At 38.7% G+C, this 25,228-nt stretch overlaps 1 protein-coding gene, 1 long non-coding RNA gene and 1 other non-coding gene across 7 annotated transcripts in view; 1 reads left to right on the top strand and 2 right to left on the bottom strand.

Moving 5' to 3' along the window:
• zgc:154054 (Alpha-1,3-mannosyl-glycoprotein 4-beta-N-acetylglucosaminyltransferase B-like) overlaps positions 1-14,633 on the bottom strand; it is a 45,398-nt gene extending 30,765 nt beyond the window's left edge. The window contains exons 1-2 of one of the 5 annotated variants that reach the window (XR_014089254.1): positions 12,720-14,390; positions 59-12,521 (exon numbers count right to left, since the gene is read on the bottom strand). Coding sequence is in view for 3 of the 5 variants with exons in the window: in XM_081611535.1 (XP_081467661.1) it covers positions 14,397-14,481 (85 nt within the window). In the remaining 2 variants the exon portion in view is untranslated. The other 4 variants (XR_014089253.1, XM_081611535.1, XM_008419746.3 and 1 more) reach the window with 4 other exon arrangements.
• A 2,270-nt stretch (positions 14,634-16,903) lies between these two features.
• trnaa-ugc (transfer RNA alanine (anticodon UGC)) lies at positions 16,904-16,975 on the top strand. Its single transcript has one exon. It is a non-coding gene; the product is annotated as a tRNA-Ala (tRNA).
• Positions 16,976-22,812: 5,837 nt separating this feature from the next.
• On the bottom strand, positions 22,813-24,471 carry LOC145553270 (uncharacterized). The gene is made up of 4 exons (XR_014089575.1): positions 24,096-24,471; positions 23,669-23,808; positions 23,356-23,493; positions 22,813-23,249 (listed from the first exon to the last, which is right to left on the bottom strand). It is a non-coding gene; the product is annotated as an uncharacterized LOC145553270 (long non-coding RNA).
• Between the last annotated feature and the right edge of the window lie 757 nt (positions 24,472-25,228).

Here is a 25,228-nt window from a genome sequence, read left to right as displayed (position 1 = left end):
AGAAGTTCTCATTTTAACTCAGACAAACCAAACTGGACATTCACTAAGAATAATATACCTGTGTTTCGGGCCAGTTGTATTCTCTTTTCCTGTTTTTGCCTTTGAGTCCAAGTGAAGCTACAATGCTAAGGTAAGCTAAGGTCCTCAAACTCACTTTATTATTAGAGCGAGATAACCAATGTGAATTTGAAAAATGCAAAATGAAAACTAATAGACCCGTGTTGGGTCACTCTTGGCAGCAAAAACTCCCAAACATTTGCAAAAACTGACATTTTATTGCTGTGGAGGAATTGTGGCCTACTCACAAGCCCAGACCACCATATGACCACACCATGCTTGACTGTAAGTGTATGTTTTCGTTTTGTTTTGTTTTGAAAAGTTAGTTTTACAATTTCCGTAAGTTCCACTTTTGTCTCAGTTCTGTTGTTCAAACCTATGTGTTCTTTTGGGTCACTGCTTGCCAATTATTAAACCCTTGTTTTGTGATTGGTTGTTCCCGTCTGGAAGTAACAACTCTTGTTCTAGAGTTGTTCTCAACTCTGGAACAAGCAGTTCCCCTCCAAAGCAGTCGGTGGCAGCAGAGATGTATCCTTAGGCAGCATATTTACAAAAACAGGAATATATTCTATTAGCGACTGCCAAACAAAGTCGCTGAGCGGCTGAGTAGGGAAGTGGTTGTTGACGCGCTAGCTGATCAAAACGTAAATCCAAGCTGCAGTTGCAATGATTTTATTGTCAATATCCAAAAGGCAAACAGTGTTCAAAGGCAGCATAAAAACGGATCCGTAGAATTAAACAGTGTTAATAAGACAAACCATAGCGGTCAGCAAAAAGTAAACCTCCCCTATCACCCACTCACTGAAATTACCAGGAGAGCAACAGGTGATCTACAATCACTAATAAAACCACGTGATCCCATGCTACACCTATCCACAACATTCCGGCCCCTAATTATTACATCATTACACAGTAATAATTACTCATACAACACCATAACCTAAGATATACACTACATCAAAACACACAATGAGATAACATAATACATTCAAACAGTCCATGAAAGTCATTTGCAAATAGTCAATCATTTCTTCTTTTCTTCAAAATAGTCCATCCATAGTCGGTCAGTCATAGGCCAGAGGTTACCAGCACTTAGCCTAAATATAGTCAGTCTGCGATGTACATCTAGTTATGGTAAAGTCAAGTCAAAAGGTCATGTCAAGAGTTAAGTCAAACAAGTTATCTTCATTGATCAAAGGTCTCCTGAAGAAGGCATATCTTTGTGATGGGTCTGCATAAGCAGCTGGTTGGGGTCTTAATCCAGAACCGACGTACAAGTTCATTTTTATCTGGCACAGTTTCTGTGATTCTACCGATGATCCAGGAACCACGAGGTGCAGAGTCATCCATTAAAAGGACCACATCTCCAGGAACAAAGTTTCATCTAATCTTCATCCACTTTTGGCGCTGTTGAAGTTGAGGCAGACATTCTTTAATCCATCTCTTCCAGAACAGATCAGATATGTATAGGACTTGTTTCCTTCTTTTCCGTGCATAAATATCATCTTTCTGGAATAAACCCGGTGGTAAACTTGGATTAGAATTGAGTAAGAGAAGATGGTTCAGTGTTAGAGCTTCCAGATCATTTGGATCAGCGGATTCCAATTTAATAGGTCTACTATTGAGGATTGACTCCACTTTACAGAGAGCAGTTTGTAGTCCTTCCTCATCCAGATGCTGTGTTTGCAGGGTAGAATTAAGAACTTTTCTGATGGAATGGATCAATCTCTCCCATGCTCCACCATGGTGTGACCCAGCTGGAGGACTGAAGATCCATTTCACTCCCTTCAGAGACAGCGCATCAGAGATCTTTTCTTGATTCCAATCTTCGATCGCTCGTCTCAGTTCACGCTCTGCGCCCACAAAGTTGGTACCATTATCGGACCACAGCTCTTTTACTTGGCCTCTCCTTGCAATGAAACGTCGTAAGACATTAATGAAAGAGTCTGTGTCAAGAGATGAGGCAACCTCAATATGTACTGCTCTGATTGCCAAACATGTGAAGATAACTCCATATTTCTTCACAAGACTTCTCCCACGCTTCACTTCAAATGGACCAAAATAGTCCACTCCAACAAAACTAAAGGGGGGCTTCTCAGGTGTCACTCTGCTTTCAGGCAGGTCAGCCAATTTGTTGCTGGCCTGCAGCTCCGTGAAGCCGTCTGCAGATCACACACCTTGACATGATCGTTCTAATCAATGCACCAGCACCAGGAATCCAATATTTCTGATGGAGCTTTGAGAGTATGTGGTTCCTACCACCATGACCCACCTCTTTATGGATATATTGGAGAATAAGATAAGCAATATGAAAATCTTTAGCAACAATGACAGGATGTTTAGAATCTTCAGACATGACAGCCCTGCTGAGACGTCCTCCAACACGCAGCACATCATCCACTATAACAGGATTTAACTTGTATATGTGGCTGCTTCGTTTGACATTCTCTCCTTTTTGGAGACAGAAAATTTCTTCAGAATATCTTTCCTTCTGACAAAACTTGATTATCTGCATCTCAGCATCCTCAATCTCTTCCAATGAGAGAAAGCCAGTATGTAGCTCACCCCTCTGATGAGCACTTTCAGACTGGGTTGTTTCACATGCTGGCTGAAAATGTGCCTTGTTTCTTTTGTGATGCAAGAGCATTGTTTTGAATCTTAAAATCCAACCCATTACTCTGACAAGACGAGTCCAGGATGAAACACAATGAATCAAAAGAGCCAAAGGATGATCATTATCTTGTGCGCGAGAAACATCAACAGAAGCAGACACTTTGACTTCAGGGTCGTCATGTTGAAGTTCCTGTAAGTTCTCTGGGTTTACAGGCCAATCTGTCTCTGGCTGTGTAAGGAATGCAGGACCAGATAACCATGTAGTGTCATGTAGAAATTGCTGTACCTTCACACCCCTGGAGGCAAGGTCTGCTGGATTATTATAGTCAGCACACTAATCAGGCTATTTGTTAAATCAGGACCACTCAGGAGTTGTGCATTGAGAGAAATGCCCTGGAATGATGCAGCACAGTCAAAAACGACCCGAATCTTTCCCTTGGTAGGACGGTACACCCCATGGTGAGGGATATACCGAACCTTTCCATCACTGCGCTCCAAGTCTGTGGTTGGCACTCCTTTTGCATAACCTTTGGATAGAAGATCTTTCATGAAGGCAGTGTAGTCTTTGTGAAAGTCTTTATCTCTGATGAACCTTTTCTTTAAGCTCAAAGCCCATTGTTCAGCAATTGCTCGGTTATCAGGCATCCTTATGTCTCGGTCTCTCAAAGGCAAGGCAATGTTGTAGTGTCCGTCACGCAAGGTTACTGTCTTACTGGCCAACTCTAGAAACTTGGAGTCTTCCTTTGACAGCCCCATTTGCTCATCATGGCTGCTCTCAGGAAAATGCATCTTGAATTGTTGCTTCCATAGATTATACAATGTAACAGCAGAAATTCTGTTCATGGTGACAGCTGACAGACAATCTGGTCTTTCCCAGCATTCTCGATCAATCGGCCCATTCACTGTCCAGCCGAGCACGGTTTTAATGGCGAAAGGTCCATCACCTTCGCTCCTGATGACCTCTAAAGGTTCTAGGGCTCTGGGCATGTTCATGCCGATCAAAAGCTCCACCTGTGCTTTAATCTCTGGCAAATGAACACGCTTCAAATGTGGCCAGATATCCAGGTCTTGTTGCTTTGGAATATTACTCAGGTCTATAGGCATTTTATGCTGAGTAAAGAGGTCAGGCATGTCATAATACAGTTCACTGTCCAGTCCGGCAATTTCAAGTTCAGGTACAATGAAGCTGTCCACAACTTTCTCTTGTCCCATGGTGCGCAAGAGAATCTTTGTTTTTCTCCCAGTGAGATTCAGCTTATCCAAAAGACCCACTGTACAAAAGGATGCTGAACTCCCTTGGTCCAAAAAGGCGTATGCTTCCAGTGTTTGTTGACCTTTCTTTGATTTCACCTTGACTGGCACGATGGGAAGTCGACAGTCCTGTTCACCGGCCCCAGTAAGACCACTAGTCTGAACTGTGACAGGAGATTTCACTGCTTCAGTAGTTAGTTGAACTCCATTCTTCTTCTGGTTGTAAATATGGAGTATGCTTGCATGTCTGAAACCACAGATTTTACATGAAAGGCGTTTTCTGCATTCTTTGCTGTGCCCTGTGCGCAAGCAACCAAAACAGATGCCATTTCTCCTAAGAAATGAAATCTTCTCATTATGAGGTTTCCTTTCAAGCAGAGAGCATAACTCCAATTTGTGTCCACCTTTGCAAAACAAACAAATCTTCACATCAGTCTGATGGTCTTGAGCCTCTGATGGATGTAGTGATGCCAAAGCTACTTCCTGTAGTTCTTGGGCGAGAAAAACGTTTCCCTCCATCTGTGCTCTTGGCTGATGGATTTGTTGATGGAGCATCACTTAATTTTCCAAACACAGGATCTGTAGTCATTTTGACTTGACGCTCAATAAAGAAAACAATGTCCATAAATGTTGCTCTTCGATGCTGCTTCTCCTGAATGTCACATGCTACTGTTCGCCATTTATCTTTTAACTTATATGGCAATCTTTTAATCACAGCAAGCATATTAGGTGTGTTTAATTCAGAAAGATCATGAACCTCCTCCATCGCATTACAAAACCCTCGTAAGAACAAACAGTATGCCTGAAGAGCTTTTCCGTCTTCTGATTTAATCAATGGCCACGAATGAACTTTATTCAGGTAAGCAGATGCAACAACATGTCCATTTCCAAAATGCTCATACAGCATAGTCTTTGCTTTTACATATCCACCACCATCAGACATATGTTGACAGCTTTTGACAAGTTCGTTGGTGTACGGTGCGAGGTAATGCAGGCAATCGTCAGGATCGCCAGTCTTTGATTCAATGACCTGTTCAAACGAGCGTATAAAGGCCCGAAAATGAAGCGGATCGCCATCAAAAGGATGAATTTCTCTTTTGGGTAGTGAAGAGAGACTTTGTTGACAAACCAACATGCAAGTTAATTCATTTTGTTTCTCCATAATGGATAACAAATTTCCATTGGTTGCTGATTGAGCAGCTTGCTGCAGAGGCATATTTGATATTGTTCTGCTTACAGGATGAGAGGATCCAAGTGCAGACCTTTTCTTTGTCACATTTTGTTGCATTGGTTTTATTTGAAGCTCTGCATTTTTATTAATTATTTTCCTCTTTGTCTGTAGAACAAAAGTATTAGCATCTGCATTAAGAGTTTCAATAGTATTTCCTTTTGTTTTAAAATACGATTCCATTCCATTTGATTTCCTTGAAGCCGAGCTTCGCACTGCAGATCCATTTTTCAGCACATTTACTTTTGCAGCAGTTGCAGCCATTTCTGCTTCCAGTTGAAGCTGCTCTCTTCTTTTTCTAAGTTGCTCCTCCTGTTCTTCAATAGCATGTTTTTCTTTCAGCATAGTTTGACGTGTGAGCAAGGCAGCCATTTCAGCCTCTGCCCTGAGATGTGCAGATGAAGTTGATGATACTTTGGAGCTTGACTTGCTTCCTTGATTTGAAACACTGTCAGATGGCAACACATAATCTTGAATGTCATGCTGGAGATTAGCAGATAACTGAGGCTCCATTTGTTCTTGAACCTCCATTTCTTCTCCTGATGTAGTTTCCTGTGACTGTAACATGTCAGAGGATGGTCTGCTTGAGGATTTATTTGTTTCAGAAAGCCATATTTCAACATCCTCAATAAACCCTTTGTTGTATTCAGTGATACTGAATACAACAAATGTATTTTGTTCATCTTTCTCATCAAGCGGAATTAAAGACAGCAAAGATTCATGCAACACAATAGCATCATTAAACAGGTGTGTTAACTCATCCCCAGCTGTGATTTTACTTGTGAATAATTTTTATCATTTTTCATCAACTCTTTGAGAGATGATATTTCATCTTTCATTTTCTTTACATGCTTTTTCCGCTCTGTTTGGATAGTTTCAATTTTATTTGCGAGAGCTTTCTCAGTGAGAACAATCGTTCTTTTATCCTTATCAAATTTTTCAACAACAGACACAGCAGATGATCCACTCATTTTAATCCAAAATAAAGGAAACTTCCAGGTAACAGCAAATCCTTAAACTTTATTGAACGCACGAACAGGCACAGCACACACTCGCACATCAAAATCCCGCAGCCTCAATCTCACAGCAAAACATAGCACAACAATGGCTTCACATGGCAGAACCAAAGTGGGCTTAGAAGAACGATACGCAGCACCAAACATTCAGGTTACATACCACTGTCGTCTTCTACTTCTCTGTCAAGAGATCCTCTTTCGTGGGTGCAGTGGCGGTGGTGTGTGAGCTCGCGTTGGCGTTCCAGCTGTGCGAGAAACTCCGTTGTGTCTGTTTTTTTTGCTGACAATTATTAGCGACTGCCAAACAAAGTCGCTGAGCGGCTGAGTAGGGAAGTGGTTGTTGACGCGCTAGCTGATCAAAACGTATATCCAAGCTGCAGTTGCAATGATTTTATTGTCAATATCCAAAAGTGGCTCTTGTGCTGATCAGTTGTTTTTCACCATAAACCATTTTCCTCATTTAGTATTAGATCAGAACAGAACTTTGTCTGATTTTCAAAATTGTAAAATGATCTAAAAACATTTGCACAAAAACAGAACGTAATCTATCAGGAGCTCCTATATTTTCACAGCACTGTATTATTCTCAACATTCCTTAATATTTTTAGAGATAAATACAGGATAAAATAAACCCAGGGTTAGTGACAATCTCAGTTAGCAAGTGTCTTCATTTACATTTTAACTGAGTGATTTCTTAATATCAGTCTTAAAAATGTGTTATCTGAAGACACAATACATATGGATTATTCCATCTGTATTGATATTGTTCAGATGCAGTCACAGACAGAAAAGATTTACAGTAGTGACTGACTTATTATATAAGGAAAACAATCAAAAACTACAGAGTGTTGCACAAAGTGCGGAAGTATGTGGGATTAGCAGGCAAAGGGGTTCAGGTTTGATTAGGTAAACTACCTGTTTTAATTATATACAGATGAAACACATTGAAAAACTACATATCTGTGAAAGTATGTTGTGATGGGAACAAGCAAAATCGTGGCCCGGTAGTCAGAACACCTAAGCCAGTAAATGCATTCACAATAGACAAAGAGTTCAGATGATACAGTCACAGACAGAGAAGATTTACAGTAGTGACTGACTTAAAAGCTTCCTGTTACCAGTTTGACCAATCAAGACATCAGCCACTTAAACACTTCCTAATATTCATGTTCATCAGACAGAAAATAGAGAAAACTGGAGAGTTTCAGTAGCTACTATTGGCCATTTCACGAGATCTGATAATCTTTTAAACCTCAATGTATCATTCACGGCATTATTTAGCTGAGTTAGACGTGTTTTTGGAGTGACATCTTTCCTGACATTTGATCAGCTTTGACAAGATAATGCATTAATGCATAGGCGTAAACAGGGCGCGGTATAGGGGGAAAAGTGATGATAATTCTAGGGGCCCTGACCAACATGAGGCCCTCCACAATTTAATTATTACTTTTTTGTTCATAGAAAAAAAATTAAAAACGGGGCCCTGTCAAATACAAAATTAATCATATTGTATTTTCAAAGATTGTTTTTAGCAGTAAAAATGTTATGTTCCCACTCCCAGATCAAAAAGCACACATCCATATTTGCCCTGAACCACCCTGGATCTGTATGAAATGGTTCGTTCCTGCTTGGAGGTTTGAGAGAGCGTGATGTTGGTAGTAGCAGACAGTAGGAAACAAGAACGACTGTGGCAGTTACTATGCTGCTAAGAAAAGTTGTAAAATCAGGTTTTCAGAAAAAATAGAGAGAGGAAGAGAGAGAGAAAAAGGCAAGAGTGTTCATTTATAACACAGTTTTTCTCCAAGAGAGGTTGGTAGACTGTGTGAGATTATCAACCATTTAGCATAGTTAGCTTAGCTACAAACTACGGTTTGCCTCCATTTCACTAGCTTTAATGAAATAAGAAAAAAAGTTACTAACATATTCATATATTTAACTTGTCCCTTGTACCTTTTACCACTTATAAACGAGTCAGTCAGCAGCAGATATAACCCACGTCCCTCCTGACCCATTCTCTTCTGAGTGAAATTAAAGCTACAGTATGTTACTTTTATATAAATATTTTTTCACATATTTTTTAAAACTGTCATTATGCTGTGACAGTATGGTATGAGAAATAATCTGTGAAAAATCTATTTCTTCTGCCTTCTCCCAGTGCTAGAGACAACCAGTCAGTGGTAGGAGAGTTTTAGTGCTGTCAATCACAATCTCATGTTGTGCTGCTCATCCTTCCTCCCCCTCGATTTGTGCCGTGCTGCAGCTAGCGTAGCACAGAGCTGTGCCGATTCAAACTGTGAATGCTCAGTTCAGTTAGGATAGCTACCAATGATGGCAGATAAATGGTTTCTTGTAATGATAAGTTGTTTCTCCACCATTAGTACATTTAGCAGTGAGTGAATGAGGCTAATTCACAGTGTTAAGAGCGTTCTACTAGTTCTGATTGGTTATTTTGGTCAGAATGGTGCATTACTTTAACCAGTAATAGTAATTCAGGAAGGAGATGGAAGAGATTGATTGTTTTCACAGATTATCTGTCTCATAACAAACTGATATGACATCGTGACAGATTTAACAAACATGGAGAAAACATATTTTTTATTAAAGTTATGTACTGCAGCTTGAATAAATGCAACTACATAGCATTTTTGAGAAGTCTGGATTGCTTTATGTGTAGTTGCACGTTGCTTTTGGGAGAGACATTTTAGTAATCTAAAACTAATAGAAAAAATTTAAGCAACCTACTTGCTTACCGGATGTGGACTGTTTAATGTAAAATTCATGAGCAGTAAATAATGTGCTAATTATCAGTATTGAACCAAAGAAATTAAGTTATATTCAAGCCTTTAAAAGTGTGATGCTTTTTATGGGTGAAATAGACTCAAAAGAATTTAACAGCAGCTGCACAGGGGGGCCCAAACAAATTTTTTGTCATGGGGCCCACGATTCCTAGCGGCGCCACATAGTGGTAGGAAAATCAAGAAAATGATGGCTTATCATTCGTTTGAATAAAAAGCTGCATCATGTAACCTCAGCGAAGTTACATGATGCGTAGGGAGGGAAGGCGGGTCCTTAGCCCCCTCAATCTTGGAGAAGTCTACAATTGCCCCTTCACCCCCTGCCCCTCCCCCACAAAGAAATCATGAAAGAAACTTTTGTATTTAAACAAGGTCAATATAAAAAAGGCAATAGAAACAAACAACGAAGTAAATCTGCCATTCCTCTAAGAAAAAAACACATTTTTAGGTTCCCCCCACCATTGTTAGAACAATGATTCAGTCCAAAGTGCAGGAAGAGCAACAGCAGTGCAGGCTCCGTCAGAGCCGCTGAAGTCATAGACATAATATAAGGATAGACGCCTCATGGATCGCTCTCGCCTATTGTCGCTGACGAGATTTAGGGCGGCCATCTTGGAGCGGTACACCGCTCCACTCAGTGTGTTTAGCAGGCACAATGACGTATCAGCGCATTTAATCGATCATAACACGCTTTTTTGTTACTGGAAACCATATTCAAACATCTATCAATGCTACATTGATAAACAATTGTATTATTTAAGTACGTTTGTAGGAGCAATTTTCCCATTTTTTGGTTAAATCTTAGAATTTAAATTGTTTAGTTTATTCTTATTATTTATTTTCTAGTTGATTTATCATTAGAATTTTTGTTTAATTTGTTGTTTAGAATAAGTTCTTTGATTAGCAATTTCAGGTTGGGATGCGGGTATCTTAGGTAGCTTATTATGCACATGTGTGGTCTGAAGGTTTTTTACCAGCCTTTAGAATCGGTCACTTCAGTCATCAGTCAGAGAACAGGTACAGGAATCAGAGCAGAAGCAGAAGCCTGTATCTTTTTGGCTGAACAGTAAAATAAAAAACCAAAGAACTATAATTTGACTTTTTGATCCTTTTGTGCTACGTAAACCAGAATCCACGGTGCATCAGGTGACTATTTGAGTTGGATTCACTTTTGTTTTGATCACCTTCGAGTTTTGAGCTTTTTTGATTTTTGAATTTAAGTTTTGGGACAAATAGTCACTACAATGTTTTTAATACATAGTTCAGCATATTTAAATATGCTTAGTGGCTATAACAATAGAATAGGAATGGAATATTCTGCCTCTCCTTGGGCAGCCACCTTATCGTGGTGGAGGGGTTTGAGTGTCCCAATGATCCCAAGGAGCTATGCTGTCTGGGGCTTTATGCCCCTGGTAGGGTCACCCAAGGCAGACAGGTCCTAGATGAGGAACCAGACAAAGCGCAGCCCGAAGACCCCTATGATGAATACAAACTTTGGACTTCGTTTTCCCTCGCCCGGACGCGGGTCACCGGGGCCCCACTCTGGAGCCAGGCCTGGAGGTGGGGCACGATGGCGAGCGCCTGGTGGCCGGGCTTTTACCCACGGAGCCCGGCCGGGCTCAGCCCGAAGAGGAGACGTGGGTCCCCCTTCCGATGGGCTCACCACCTGTCCGAGGGGCCAAAGGGGTCGGGTGCATTGTGCTATGGGCGGCAGCCAAGGGAGGGGACCCTGGCAGTCTGATCCTCGGCTGCAGAAGCTCGCTCTTGGGACGTGGAATGTCACCTCTCTGGTGGGGAAGGAGCCGGAGCTAGTTTGCGAGGCTGAGAGGTTCCGGCTAGAAATAGTCGGCCTCACCTCGACACATGGCTCTGGTTCTGGAACCAGTCTCCTTGAGAGGGGCTGGACGTACTTCCACTCTGGAGTTGCCCACGGTGAGAGGCACCGGGCTGGAGTGGGCATACTTGTTGCCCCCCATTTGGGCGCCTGTACGTTGGGGTTCACCCCGGTGAACGAGAGGGTAGCCTCCCTCCGCCTACGGGTGGGGGGACGGGTTCTGACTGTTGTTTGTGCTTACGGGCCAAACGGCAGTTCAGATTACCCACCCTTCTTGGAGTCCTTAGAGGGGGTACTGGAGAGTGTCCCTCCTGGGGACTCCCTTGTTCTACTGGGAGACTTCAACGCTCACGTGGGCAATGACAGTGAGACCTGGAGAGGCATGGTTGGGAGGAACGGCCCCCCCGATCTGAACCCAAGTGGTGTTCTGTTGTTGGACTTCTGTGCTCGTCACGGATTGTCCATCACGAACACCATGTTCAGGCATAAGGGCGTCCATATGTGCACTTGGCACCAGGACGCCCTAGGCCGCAGTTCGATGATTGATTTTGTCATCGGATTTGCGGCCGTATGTCTTGGACACTCGGGTGAAGAGAGGTGCGGAGCTGTCCACTGACCACTACCTGGTGGGTGACGAGTTGGCTCCGGTGGTGGGGGAGGAAGCCGGTCAGACCTGGCAGGCCAAACGTGTAGTGAGGGTCTGCTGGGAACGTCTGGCGGAGTCCCCTGTGAGATGGAGCTTCAACTCTCATCTCCGGCAGAACTTCGAACACGTTCCGGGGGAGGTGGGGGACATTGAGTCTGAGTGGACCATGTTCCGTACCTCCATTGCCGAGGCGGCCTATCGGAGCTGCGGCCGCAAGGTTGTTGGTGCCTGTCGCGGCGGCAACCCTCGAACCCGTTGGTGGACACCTTCGGTGAGGGATGCTGTCAAGCTGAAGAAGGAGTCCTATCGGGCCTTTTTGGCCTGTGGGACTCCAGAAGCAGCTGATGGGTACCGGCGGGCGAAACGGCATGCGGCTCGGGTTGTCGCTGAGGCAAAAACTCGGGCGTGGGAGGAGTTTGGAGAGGCCATGGAGACAGACTTCCGTACGGCTTCGAGGCGATTCTGGTCCACCATCCGGCGTCTCAGGAGGGGGAAGCAGTGCAGCACCAACACTGTTTATAGTGGGGATGGTGCGCTGCTGACCTCAACTCGGGACGTTGTGGGCCGGTGGGCGGAATACTTCGAAGACCTCCTCAATCCCATCAACATGCCTTCTGCTGAGGAAGCTGAGCATGGGGACTCTGGGTTGGGCTCTCCAATCTCTGGGGACGAGGTCGCCGAGGTGGTCAAAAAGAAAATGGATGGATGGATGGAATATTCTAATATTGATGTATGATGAGCATATTACAAAGCACACAGCCGTTCATAATTTATTTAATAAATTATTTAGTAATATCAATACATATTTATATAACTATACAAACATAATTAAATAATGATTAATAATGGCACAAATAAATAATGATTAATACTGAATAATATATATTGGATACAAGTTTATATGTATGTATGTATATACATACATAAAGATGTATGTTTTTCAGCCGACGAGAGCTAGCTTCAGTGATTCAGCAGCTGAGATCGAGTCCAAAATCTGATGTGAGATTCATCTGTGCTGCAGTGAATTCGTCTCTCTTTATAGATATCTCCCTCTTCTTCCTCACATCGTGTCTTTATGAAACTTTAAAAAAAAAAAAACGGAAGATTTGGGATGTATCTTACTAGTGAAAGAATTACATATAAATAATAGTCCTTACCACCTGTGTAAACTTTGCTGGTGAATGTTATAACATAATATAAGTTTTATAATATGTGTTACATAAATACAGTAAAGTAATATTCCAATCACAATATATACACAATAATATGTCCATCTTACTTATGAAATGTTGTCTGTGGAGCCCTCACATCAATAATCCATAGATCCGAACAACAATATCCCTCAGTGCTGAGGCATCTTCTGCTGTTTTGATTGAGCAAAGTAGGAGGGTATACCGCTCCAAGATGGCCACTTCCTGCGCCGGAGTAGCCAATGCGGGGTCTACTCATATATTATGTCTATGGCTGAAGTGAGGAGCTAGTTGTTAGCTGTGGCTCTGCAGCACAAATAACAAACTCTCCAGTAAGTTAATACTTAAAGCAAAAGACATATTACACATTTTATTTACTTTCACTGCTCAATAGGAAGAAACACATGAACAAAAATCAGATCACAGTTTGTTCATTTCCTTACTTTGGCTGAATCATGATAAACTGCTACCTCATGCCTTGGAAATCAAAACTAGCAAAACTGCTACATTGCTTTCATAGACTTAGCTCCTTTTTCTGACGAAGGTAGCCAGTATTTCAATTATATTTAGCTCTCTAACTCTTACTTTAATAAGAAGAGTTTGAAACAGGAGCAGCTGAGCATGACCACTAACTGACAGCTCTGTATAGGAACCGAGAGCAGAGGAACTATTGCAGCTGACGGTAAAAAAAAAAAAAGTATGCCTTTATTTCTTACCATCTTCAATGTAGAGCCTTTAAAACCACAAAATAAAATCTGAATATTTTTCTAGAAAACTGGTGCTGACTCTTAAGTTTAAGTTATGATACTTCCCAGATATTCAATTTCCACATATTTAAAGGTTCTCAGCCATCCATGAAATGGAAAAAAAGTAAAAGTTTAAAGCAACTTATATTATATTTTAAATAACACAAGACTTGTATTGAGAACCTCTGCAATCAATCAATATTTATGAAGAATTTTATTAAGTGGAGTTACTTATTACAACTTGATTTTAGTCAGTCTTAAGTTTTTGTAAAGGTGTAGCAGAGATTGGATCTCTGACTCTTAACCATTTCTAAACATTTGAATCTTAGTTTGACTTCTATGGGTTTCAACAATTTGTTTACTGAGAAAAACACTTTTGTTATTCATTGCTACTTACTAGACAGATTTGGTGGTGCAGCTTAAACACAATAAGAAACTTTTAAAAACACATTTTACGCTACATTTGACTGTAACTTTGCCGACCCCTCCAAAATTGCTCTTAAAAAATTTCCCTGTTTATGTTCCCCCGCCCCAATAATTTGATGGGATTTACGCCCTTGGGAGAATGATATCTCGTGGGGTCTTCCTTACTGCAGCTGTTCATTGAATTTTCGAAGCTGAGACGGAAACTGAACAGCTAGAGTGGGGAAACAGTAGACTTCCATAACTGGGCAGCCAAGCACAACATACGATAGTTATGAAGGACTGGAGAGTTTTATGACACACATTAAAACTATAATTATGCCTAATAATTAGGGCTAATAGCTCTCGTGACTGTAAGAGAAAACAATTATGTATTACTCACTACAACCCACTGCCGCGTGCAGAGAAAATACAAAGTACGACACAGTTTAACAAAGTCGAACTATTTTAGCATGAAGATTCCAGTAATCAGTTTCATTTTATGTAATTTGTCGTCATACAAACCCGCACTACAGGGCAACGTAAAAAATTACGTTTTTATTTTTTATAAAAAATAAAAAGACCTTTATCTTTGTTTTGGAAGATAATTGGACCTACCTCCATCATCCGGAAATGATTTTATCCAAAACAGGAAACACGCGACCACCAACAAACATCCAACTCGTAGGGGGTAAAGCCTCATTTCATTTCTCACTAGAAGTCCTTCCTCTTAGTCACTGTACGTTGACACCCGTAACTTCCCATGGATAACAGGTGGACAGGCAGCTACAGGTGAATGTCAAAGGTTAGTGTTAGAGGCTCGTCATTGGCTGTTCACGGCTCGCAGCTGACTACGTCAAAAAGTACCAAACACACCTACTTCATGGGGGTCAGGTGTACACTAGACTTTCGTGTAAAATGTAAAGCTTTGGCAAAGCTGTCATTACCTTCTAGATAGGGAGGTGTCAGCTGTGGACCAGAGCGACATCTTGTGGTTGATGATGCAATAACGTTCTCAAACATTTTAATATAAGCACAGAAGCGAATGTCGTTTTGTGCTAAAACAGCAGGAGTTTGATTAAGTTTCTTTATTGTTCAGGCAAGGGCGTAGGAACGAGTCTGTCATTGGGGGGGGGACGCATATTGGAAACCTGACAGATCAGTAAATACCTTGAGTAGAAATGTCAAACAATTATGCCATCAACACGTCAGTAATGCGTTACTCTAATCTGACCCTTGTTTCAGTAACAAGTATTCTAACATGTTACTATTTACAATCCAATAATCAGATTAAAGTTATGCATAGTATAATGACCGTCATTCCAGGATGAACACTCACTTTAGCATTTGCCTCACAACTCACAACAGGCTAACAGATTCTGGAATATCTTATTGGTCAAAAGACATTTTAATATTGGTAAAAATGCATTGATATAAACCCTAACCCTAAATTGACTTGCAATTGAATTGGTTCTACTTCTTTTTAAAACCAAAGTAGAAAACAGCTCATACAATAAGACTCAGCAGTTTTAAACTCAATACATCAGTTTGACCAACAAAAATAAAATCTAAAAAACAAGTTTTGTTCTTCTTTAACAACTCTCTACATCAGTGCAACAGTTTGATCTACAAAATAAATAAAAATGATACTTTTAACATCTAACAGACACCTTAGCTCCTCACCGTTAACTCAGTCTCACTTTCCAGCTCTGCATTCAGTAACTTACCAAACATGATCCATAAAAAACACTGAGGCAAAAACCTAAATGTTGTTTCCCTGTCATTTTCAGCTGCAAACATTTAACTGAAATATCTACAGATATGTGTTTCTGTCTCTGTCTCCCTCTTGACTCTCTGCAGCCTGATGTTCCTGCATGGATTCATGGATTTACAACAGACACTACAGTAATCTACAGTGTCAGAATGTGAACTAAATATAAAAAGTATGTTTTTATCATACAGTATGAGAATTTAAATACCTTAATTTTCAGATGGATACATTATTATACATCTCAACTCTATTTACTTAGTAGCAAAAATTTTCACTATTTTTAAACCTCTCCTCAAGCACTTTTATTGTCCCCTGTAATTAATATAATTTTTTATATAATTAATTTATATAATTTTTATATCTTCACACTCTGAAACTCCTCCTGACTCTCCTATGTCTTTCCTGACCTGCTCCTCTCATAATAAAATAGTTTAGCTTATTTAAAAATTAAAAACAGTTAACACATATTTCAATAAACTAAATGAAGACCTCACCAGAGCTTCTTAACCTTTCTTGAACATCATTCTAGCACTGCTTTTCTCCTAAATATCTAAATAATATAATATAATATAATATAATATAATATAATATAATATAATATAATATAATATAATATAATATGTTAAGTGGTCGAGTATGATCAGGTGTTGCTCACTTTAAATAATAAAAAGGCTAATTTTGCTGCTGTTTCAGTCTCATTCTAAATCATTGTGACTAGACTAGCTAACTTTTAAACAAAGTTAGCAGTAAAATTTTGGACATGTGACTCTCCCAGAATTAAAACGGCTTAACCAAAAAGATTTAGTTCTATTTATGAAAGTAAACTGACAACAAGATGTTATAAATGAGCGATATTCATGGCAAAATTCCTGGCAGGTCGTTTACTTCATTCAAACGAAGTTTCTCTGACTCTGTCTGCTGCTGCGTTTACTCTGAGCGGTTCAGAGGGGTGAAGGGGAGGAAGCGCTCTGCTGAATGCGCTGTTGTACGCCTTCAAAATAAAAGCACGCGAGTGGAAGATTTAAAAATTCTTCGAAACTGCGGTGAAATTATTGGGGGGGACGAATGTGACTCTCTCCAACATTGGGGGGGACATGTCCCCCCCGCTTCCTACGCCTTTGTGTTCAGGCGATGCTTACGGGACAAAGGGAATTTGTTCCGTGAGTGCTGTCAGTCTTGATAGTGCAGGGGAAGACGTCATGAGATTTATTTTTTTTTAAAAAAAGAAAGGAATGAAGGAAGAGAAGAAATCAGGAATCACATTGCACGGAACCAACACAGACATTTACATCTTAAGCATTACATAGATGCTATGTGACTTTATATTGGATGATTCCGCATAGTGTTTCTGCCAGGGGATGTAGCTCAGTGGTAGAGCGCATGCTTTGCATGTATGAGGCCCCGGGTTCAATCCCCGGCATCTCCAGCAGGAATAAAAAAAAAGATAATTTAATTTTATTTTAATTCTTTGCACATTAAATTATTCGCAGATTAAACCACTTTATGTCATTAAATTACCATTGATAGTGCTTTTGGAGAACTTTATAAGTTTATCCAGTACTCAAGTGCAGGGCCACTAAAGGGGCAGGTGCTCAACAACAAAAAAAGGGCACATCTAACCGCATTTTAGGACAGAATATTAACAGAGTTTAATAAACAATGATAAATTACAAAATTGTGACATATACAATCAAAGCTAAGTAACATCTCCATATAGAGCACAACACTATGCAAATGTAAGATATTTTATTAGTAATTTCTTTCTGCAGGTCTATTTTGTTATAGGAAAGTATTGCAATATTCAAACCTGCAATTTAGCAAGATATGTAAATCAGAGCTGGACCACCAGACATATTTTGTCATTACAGAATTACACTATTAAAAATATAAACAAGGGTACAATGCAACCTTTTAGTGGACTGTAATCTATAAAAAAGAGCTGCCTGTTTGCTACACTTGCAGTGGAGATGAAGATGGTCCATTCAGGAAAGCAGAGCTGCATCAAACTTTAATGTGGAACTGCAGAAAAACGAAAAAAACAAAAGCAAAAATTGAATTGTTAATGCATGTCACCATGAGAAAAGCCTACTGAGTTTTGCTTAAAAAAAACTTTAAAAAATTTAAATCACACATTTTTGACTCATGAAGTTAACTTTCTTTTTTGCAAAACAAACTTATTTGTGCTTGTCAGAAATTGTTTCTTGCTATTCTAAGCTTTTGTTTGTGACTCAAAGTTTTGCTTGCGATTCTCGCATGTCGTTGTGAGCAGGGCCTAAAATCACAACAAAAGATTCCTGATGTGTGCAAATAAATGTCTATGTTTGGTAAAAATGAGTTATTTAATTTTAAAAAGTCCTTTAAACAAAACTTTAAAAAAAAAAAAATCATTACAATTCCAAAAGTTTTGATTACAATTTTATTTTACTTAACTGAGGTTAGTTTTTTTTTTTTTCATTGAATAATTGGGAAACAAATTTAACTTCATACACTGCGAACCAAATCCTAAACTTAAAGTCTGGGTTGAGTTTTTTTTCCCTTCATTAATAACACTTTTATTACATTCCTTATATCGCTCATGGTAATTCAGGGTGAGTTATTTTTAATTCTAAATATCTTTGTTGGACTATTATTTAAGTGTTATTCTCCTTCAAGATACATTTACTTAATGCTAGAATAAATGCAATGTACATTATGCAGCAAAGGAAATTAGAAGATCGGACATATATCCGTTATGGAGATGATCGGTTCTGGATGGGCGATGTGCCCCTATTGCATAAGCAATACTAAAGAATGACTGATATCATCAGTGGTGGAGAAAGTACTCAAAAAATTTACTTATTTACTTAAGTAAAAGTACAAATACACAGACAAAAATGTACTCAAGTAAAAGTAAAACTACCACATTAACATTTGTACTTAAGTAAAAGTAAAAAAGTACTGGCTTTTAAAAATACTTAAGTATTGCTTAAGTATTTTTCTAAAAGTACTTCCTGAATGCATTACCTAATCGCTAATATCATTAAGTGAACCGATCGTATTTAACTTTAATACATTATAAATGTGCCATTTTAATGAACAATGCCACAGATAAAGCATGTTTTTATTGTGTTTACTCTGTAACATAGTTTAGACTTAGATATGTGATTCTATGCATTTTAATTTCAGGGATGGAAACATTTTGTCTCCTGTCCAAACATAACATGAACTTCACTTTTTTTGCCACTAGTGGCATTTATTTTTAAAGAAATTCAACAGAAAGGGATGGAAAGAAGGTGGGTGGGAGAGGTCATGCAACCAAGGAGCCAGTAGCAGAGTTGTAGTCAAGACCACCTAACCCAAGACCAAATCAAGACCAGCACCCCGTGCTACGTGACACAAAAAATTTTTACTTTTACCTATCAAAATTGCTTCTCAAATTGATCTGAAAGATCCACATTCCCATAAAAAGGCTAGATATTAACTACTTAGAGCTGAAATAAATGTAATCAGTAAAGATCTGTCCAGAAGAATCGGATCGTTCCTGAATATCATACCACTATATTGCACTTTGGTACCAGCGTTGTCCCATATATACGACGCCTCAGTCAACACCTCCACATAATTATTCAATGCATGAGTGACAACTTTTTTTCATCGCAGATGCAACATGTGTGTCTCAGTCTGTACAGCTAGCTTTGCAAGCATCACGTCCACACAGCCATTGGCGCAACTACACATTATTCAGGTGGATGCAAAAACATAGATCGGAACCCCCCCTCCCACCGACCAAGGGAAGGAACGTCAGGGTGAAGGAGCGACGCTCACTCACTGACGCTCATTCTCCTTCAAAATAAAATACAGATAAATTAATACATTAGAACTTTTTAATACTAATTATTAAGACATTTCCAACTTCCAGATTGGGGCAGAACGGTTGTGTAGTGCACTGCGCATGGATCTAATTAACTTCTGCACCTTTATTTATTTCTTCAAAATAAACTGGATCCTCTGTTAGACTATAAATGGATTGAAGTGGTGCCCAAAGTTGGTTCTTGAGGGCTGGCATCCTGCACGTTTTAGATCTGTCCCTGGTGGTAGTAACAACCTTTTCAGATTGTCAATATTTTTCTTAGGGCTTCTAACGAGCCATCGTTTGATCCAGGTGCTTTAAACCAGGGAGAAAAATAAAACGTGCAGGATGCTGGCCCTTAAGGACCAACCTTGGGCACCCCGGGATTAAAGCAACGTTGCATTCACATTAGTTGTCTTTGTTCTGTACTGGAGACTGGAGTTAAAGGCGCCATTTCAACTAAAGTTTTGCAATGAGCTTCCTAATCAAGATGTCCTGTCCATAGCTCTTAAACATGCTGTCAGCTCCCGGTCAGAAAGACGCATTTAGTTTAGTGTCCATGAGATGATATTCAGAAAGGATTCTTTTATTGATTGATTTTAGTTGCCTCTGCGATGAACTCTATCATGTCTCCATGTGCACCAGTCAAAGGTGTTAATTATAACCTGTCAAATGACAGAGGGGCTTAAAAAATAACCAAATATTCAGTTTGGTTATTTTTTTAAATTAAATATATATACACTACATTACACAAAACATAACATCACATAACATCACAGTTAACAATTTAAGTCATTGGTAGAGAAGTGTATTTACAAAAGGCATATCAATTTTATTTTAATATGTACTCAGGGTTTACAACTTAAGAAGACATCCATGTAGGGTCCTTGGTGGGTGCCAGTCTGCAGTGAACTGGTGGATGACAGAGGCAATGGTATACTGTAGTGAGCAGGTTGAAGCAGAAGTCCCACCATGTGATCCACAGGGCTTTCCCAGCTGAGCACAAACTTCATGCACTTTGTTTCCACAGGCACCACAGCAGAATCAAGTGTAATCTGTTATAAGGAATATGAAGTTAATATTCCTATGTTATCAATTTTCTACTGCCAAGTCTACAACCGCAGCAAAACAAAGTAAAAGAAACTTAACCTTCTAATCATAACCTTTGATAAATATTCATTGGAGAAATGTGAAGTTAATGAGCTAATATCTATCTATGTATCTATCTATATCTAAGACAGCGTCTTAGATGGATAGCGTCTATCTAAGACAGCGTCTTAGATAGATAGATAGATAGATAGATAGATAGATAGATAGATAGATAGATAGATAGATAGATAGATAGATAGATAGATAGATAGATAGATAGATAGATAGATAGATAGACCTTACCACAGGGGCCGCGTTTCATTGGTTAATGCCCATTTCACGTCACAGCGCAGCTACCACGTGCGTGACCGTCTCACAAATACAAGCTACAGTAGTAAACACATGCTAATGTACATTGTGGACTAGCAGACGTCAGAAAGTTTTTGCATCAGGACTTGAAAAAGAATGGTTCTCTACCGTCAGTGGGGTATCTGTACAGGCGATGTCAGGTATCCTGATCGTATTTGTGGAACTAAAATTCACAGATTTCCAAAATTTTAAACGGAATGCCTTGCTTGGATCAAAGCTTGTTCACGACCGCAGCTGCAGCTCAACTGTCGTAGGATCAATAAGAACAAAGGAGTGTCTGCTGGTGTAAGTATTATTGCTTTGCTTTCTTTGTGTATAGTGAATGAAAAAAAGAAAGTAAATAATAAACACATTCATTATGAAAATCTTTTAGCCAAGTACAGCATAATGGCAGTACAGATACAACTTCTACACCTTGAAGCCTGTCTGTTACAGTCTTACGTTAGCTGAACAGATCAATATGCAATCTTTTAATGTGACATACATTAAAGATTTTATTTTACCTGAAGTGGCTTTTTACTAAACTGTTATTGTGCTAGCCACGCTAGCACCGAGTTCAGTGTATCAGGCCTAGGCACACTCAAACATTTGCCAACAACAGAAATCATTGATTTCAAAAGTAACCCTCAAAACCATGAAAGCCTGACTATATTTATGCTGAGGGTGTGAGGATCTGCTGTTTTCCTCATCGACTGGTAGCATTTAGCTGTGACACGCACAATGTTGGAGGCATCACGTGGCCCAAACACCTTGATGTTGTCCAAAAAAGATGATATGAACTTTTTAGTTCCCCTGTCCATTGTCGTGGCTGATATTTTTTGAAAATCCGGCAGAAATGCTACACTAATCAACTACAGTAAAATACTCTGCAGAGAGTCAGTCGAAATGAAAGACGCCATGTTTACATAGAAACTAAGCTCCGCGAGGCTTTGTTTGTGAGACATGCAGCCACGTGGGATTTTCGAGGGCATTTCTGGGCGGAGCTTGGTAAGGTCCATGTCGCTACTGTGGTGAAACTAGCGCAAGACGTGAGGAGGATTTAATACGGGATCTTTACAATAATGCATTTACGTGACGGGTGGCAACCCCAGTTTATACCATAAAAGTCTGATTACGATTAGAGCCTAAATACGTTCTATTTCCAAAACAGAAAGGCTATGTAATGTTAGCCAGCTAACAAATTACTATTGCTATCTTAGCATATCAACTAACGCCTAGAAAAAACCAAAACACTTACCGTCGTAGTCAAACTGGTATCAATCAGCGAGGAATTTGTCCAGTTTAGATTATGTTGATGAAGAAAAATTGTTTGCAAATAGTGATATATCTTCAAATCGTATTTGTGGCAGCTGCTTTAGAGTCCAGAAACCATAGATATTAATTGGTAGACGCCTCATGAAGCGCTGAGTTGTACGTAACAGCGTCCGCCATCTTCTATGATGCAGCAGAGCGATCAGAGCTCCTCAAGTTCTGTACTCCCAGGTGAAAAAAAAGTATACTTCAGTATACTAAATTTTAACATACATTAGTATATTTTTATCGATGTACTTAAACTGTACTATTTTAGAGCAACTAATTTTGTGCTTAGTATACTTTAGTAGTATTTAAATAGTATTAAATTACGACTAATAGTATATTTTAGTATACTATACGTACTTTTTTAGAACAACTTCAAGTGTACTTTAAGTATACTTTTTAAATATATTTCAGAGCTTTATTATTATATTTTGAGTGTAATAATTCTGTCTCAGAATTATATTAAAAATATATATACTTCAAATATATTTTAAATATACTATTAATATATTATTAATGTATTTAAATTACACTTAATTTTTATTTCCTGCTATTGATAATAAACTACAATTTTAATTACTCGTGAAAGTCTTTATTCCTACGTACCTATTTTGTAAATGACATGCATAACTACACTACAGTACTTACATGGGAAGATTAATTACACAAGAAGTTCAAGATAATTCAAATATTGTTTTATTACAGACATTTTAAAACTGTCTAATTTTACTCACAACTTTATGAACTTAACACAAATTATAAGTTTTCAGGTCAAAAGTGAACACATGAACATGAAAATTTAAGTGTGACAATAAAACATGACAGTGAGGATCAACGACAGCTGCCCTGCGTTGCTTTGCTACATAAAATCTGAGTAAAACCTAAAGAAAATATATTGTGCTTGTAAAATGTTACGGAAACCTACAAAAAAGAACAATAGAGCAATTAAACAGAGAAAGTATTTGTATTTAAAGAGAACAGAAAAATGGCAAATAAAAAAAGAATACTTAGAATTTCAAGACGTTGTGGACTCGCCATGTATGTAACATCATCAGAACTGATGATGATTGGGACCAGATGCCTGGGGTGGAAAAACATTTCTGGGTGTCTTCTTTGCCTGTTTATGTTAGAAGTAGAAAAAAAAATAGTAATGTCATAGAGTCAGTTGATGTTGACATTAACTATGAAGCTGTTTTAAGTCTGGACTTAAGGAGACAAACTACCTTAAAATCTTTCCATCCATGATCTGAACATGCTGATCCTTTCAGGGTGGTGAGGGGGGCTGGTGGTGCCCATCTCCAGCAGCCATCAGATGAGAGGCAGGGTTCACCCTGGACAGGTCACCAGTCCATCACAGGGCCCTGAAAGTCAACAACAAATAAAAAAAAAGAAAGATAAATGTTAGATTAACAAGAAGAGAAAAATCCTTTCCAGTTACCTTTAAATCAAATCATGTTAATTAAGCACTTGGTGATGGTAACGCCAGTTTTTGTTGTTGAAAATGTAGCTATTGCCTCATTGAAAAAACAAACGTACACCATTAAGACGATGCAGAGGTTCATCCTCAGAGCTGGTTGTTGATCTGATGGAGTCAGAGCTTCTTCTGAGACAGAAAGTCTTTAGGTTTTCTAACATCCGATTTCTCTGGCTTCCTCTTTCATCTTCATTTGCTTAGACTGCAAACATATGTTGAAGATAAAATCATTGATGAACGTGTTAGAACAACAACCACCTCACAATATCAAAGTTTCTTTGTCTTTGTCTTAAAACCAGGTTAAGTTTATGAATTAAAGTATAAGTTATAACAAACAGCCTCCATGCAGTTATAACATGAAGCTGAATGATTCCTATTGTAATAATTATACAAGTCACAATAAATTGATAAAATAATTATTTAAAAAACCAATGTAAGTTATATATCTTTACTGCACTGTTTATGAAAATAATTAATAAACAAACTTACCACCAGCTAGCAACATTTAGCAGCCTTCGTCCCTCCGGGCTCCTTTTGTGACACACATTTCATTTCCATCTGTTGTTTTCTCATTGTGTTGTAGTCTAACTTGGACTAGGACGTCACCGGCTTGAATTTACCGAAATTAGTAACTAATGTCAAGGCCCTCTCTACTTTTAAGGCAATATTTTGAGAGTAAAAATGGTGCATTTCAACAGCGTTATCTTCCCTGCTTCAAGTTTTTTCTTCTCTTTGTGGCGTTTTTTAAATAAATGAAAGTGTGCAATACCGCCACCATCTGGTCTAGAGTTTGAACTGGAGCTAATGCCGTTGATTATAAGATTTTACATCACACATCTGAAAATTGATTGGATACTTTCTTAAAAATTACATCATGATTATCCTTTTTTTTATTGTATATGCAATTTTAATAAATATTAAAAGATTATTAAGGCACTTAAAAATTCATACATATTCATATTTTGTTCACTTAAAGTATACTTTTATTTAATAGCCTATATTGAAAGTGTATTTTGGTACAATTATGTTTAAGTGTGTTTAAAGTTCTAATTTCGAAATTGGTACAAGTGTATTTTTAGTATACTTCAGATATACTTATAGGTAGTACACTTAATAATTAGTATACTTAAAGTGTACTTTCACAAATTTAAGTATGTTTGAAGTATACTAAAGTATACTTTTTTCACCTGGGCTGTGTGTTTCAAACTGGATTAATTGGCATTACCTTTCACAGGTAAGGATGGAAGATCAGAATTACTTGACTTTGCAGCCAGAAATGTGCTTCTAAACAACCGAGAAATATTTCCTACGTAACTAAAGCTGGGACCCGCAGCTGTAATTTGTTTTTTTTTATATTACTTGACATGGTGACAAACAATGAGAGTTGACTGAAAATGCAATAAAATCAGAGAAACTTCAACTAACAGATAACCTGTTTTTCAAAGTGACAATTAAAATAATATAGATTTGTAAGAATGTCAAATTTAAGTAAAAAAATAAAAAATATTGTTTTAATGTAGTGCAATTTCTGGAGTGAAACTGTATGACAATTTACATTGGGTAGAATTAATTGATTATTTGATATTGTTGACCTTACTGATAAAATATAATTTCATTCTACT

This window comes from Poecilia reticulata, chromosome 10 (assembly GCF_904066995.2).
Source record: "Poecilia reticulata chromosome 10, P_reticulata-male-v2, whole genome shotgun sequence".
Taxonomy (NCBI): Eukaryota; Metazoa; Chordata; class Actinopteri; order Cyprinodontiformes; family Poeciliidae; genus Poecilia; species Poecilia reticulata.
This window is presented reverse-complemented; position numbering and strand designations above follow the sequence as displayed.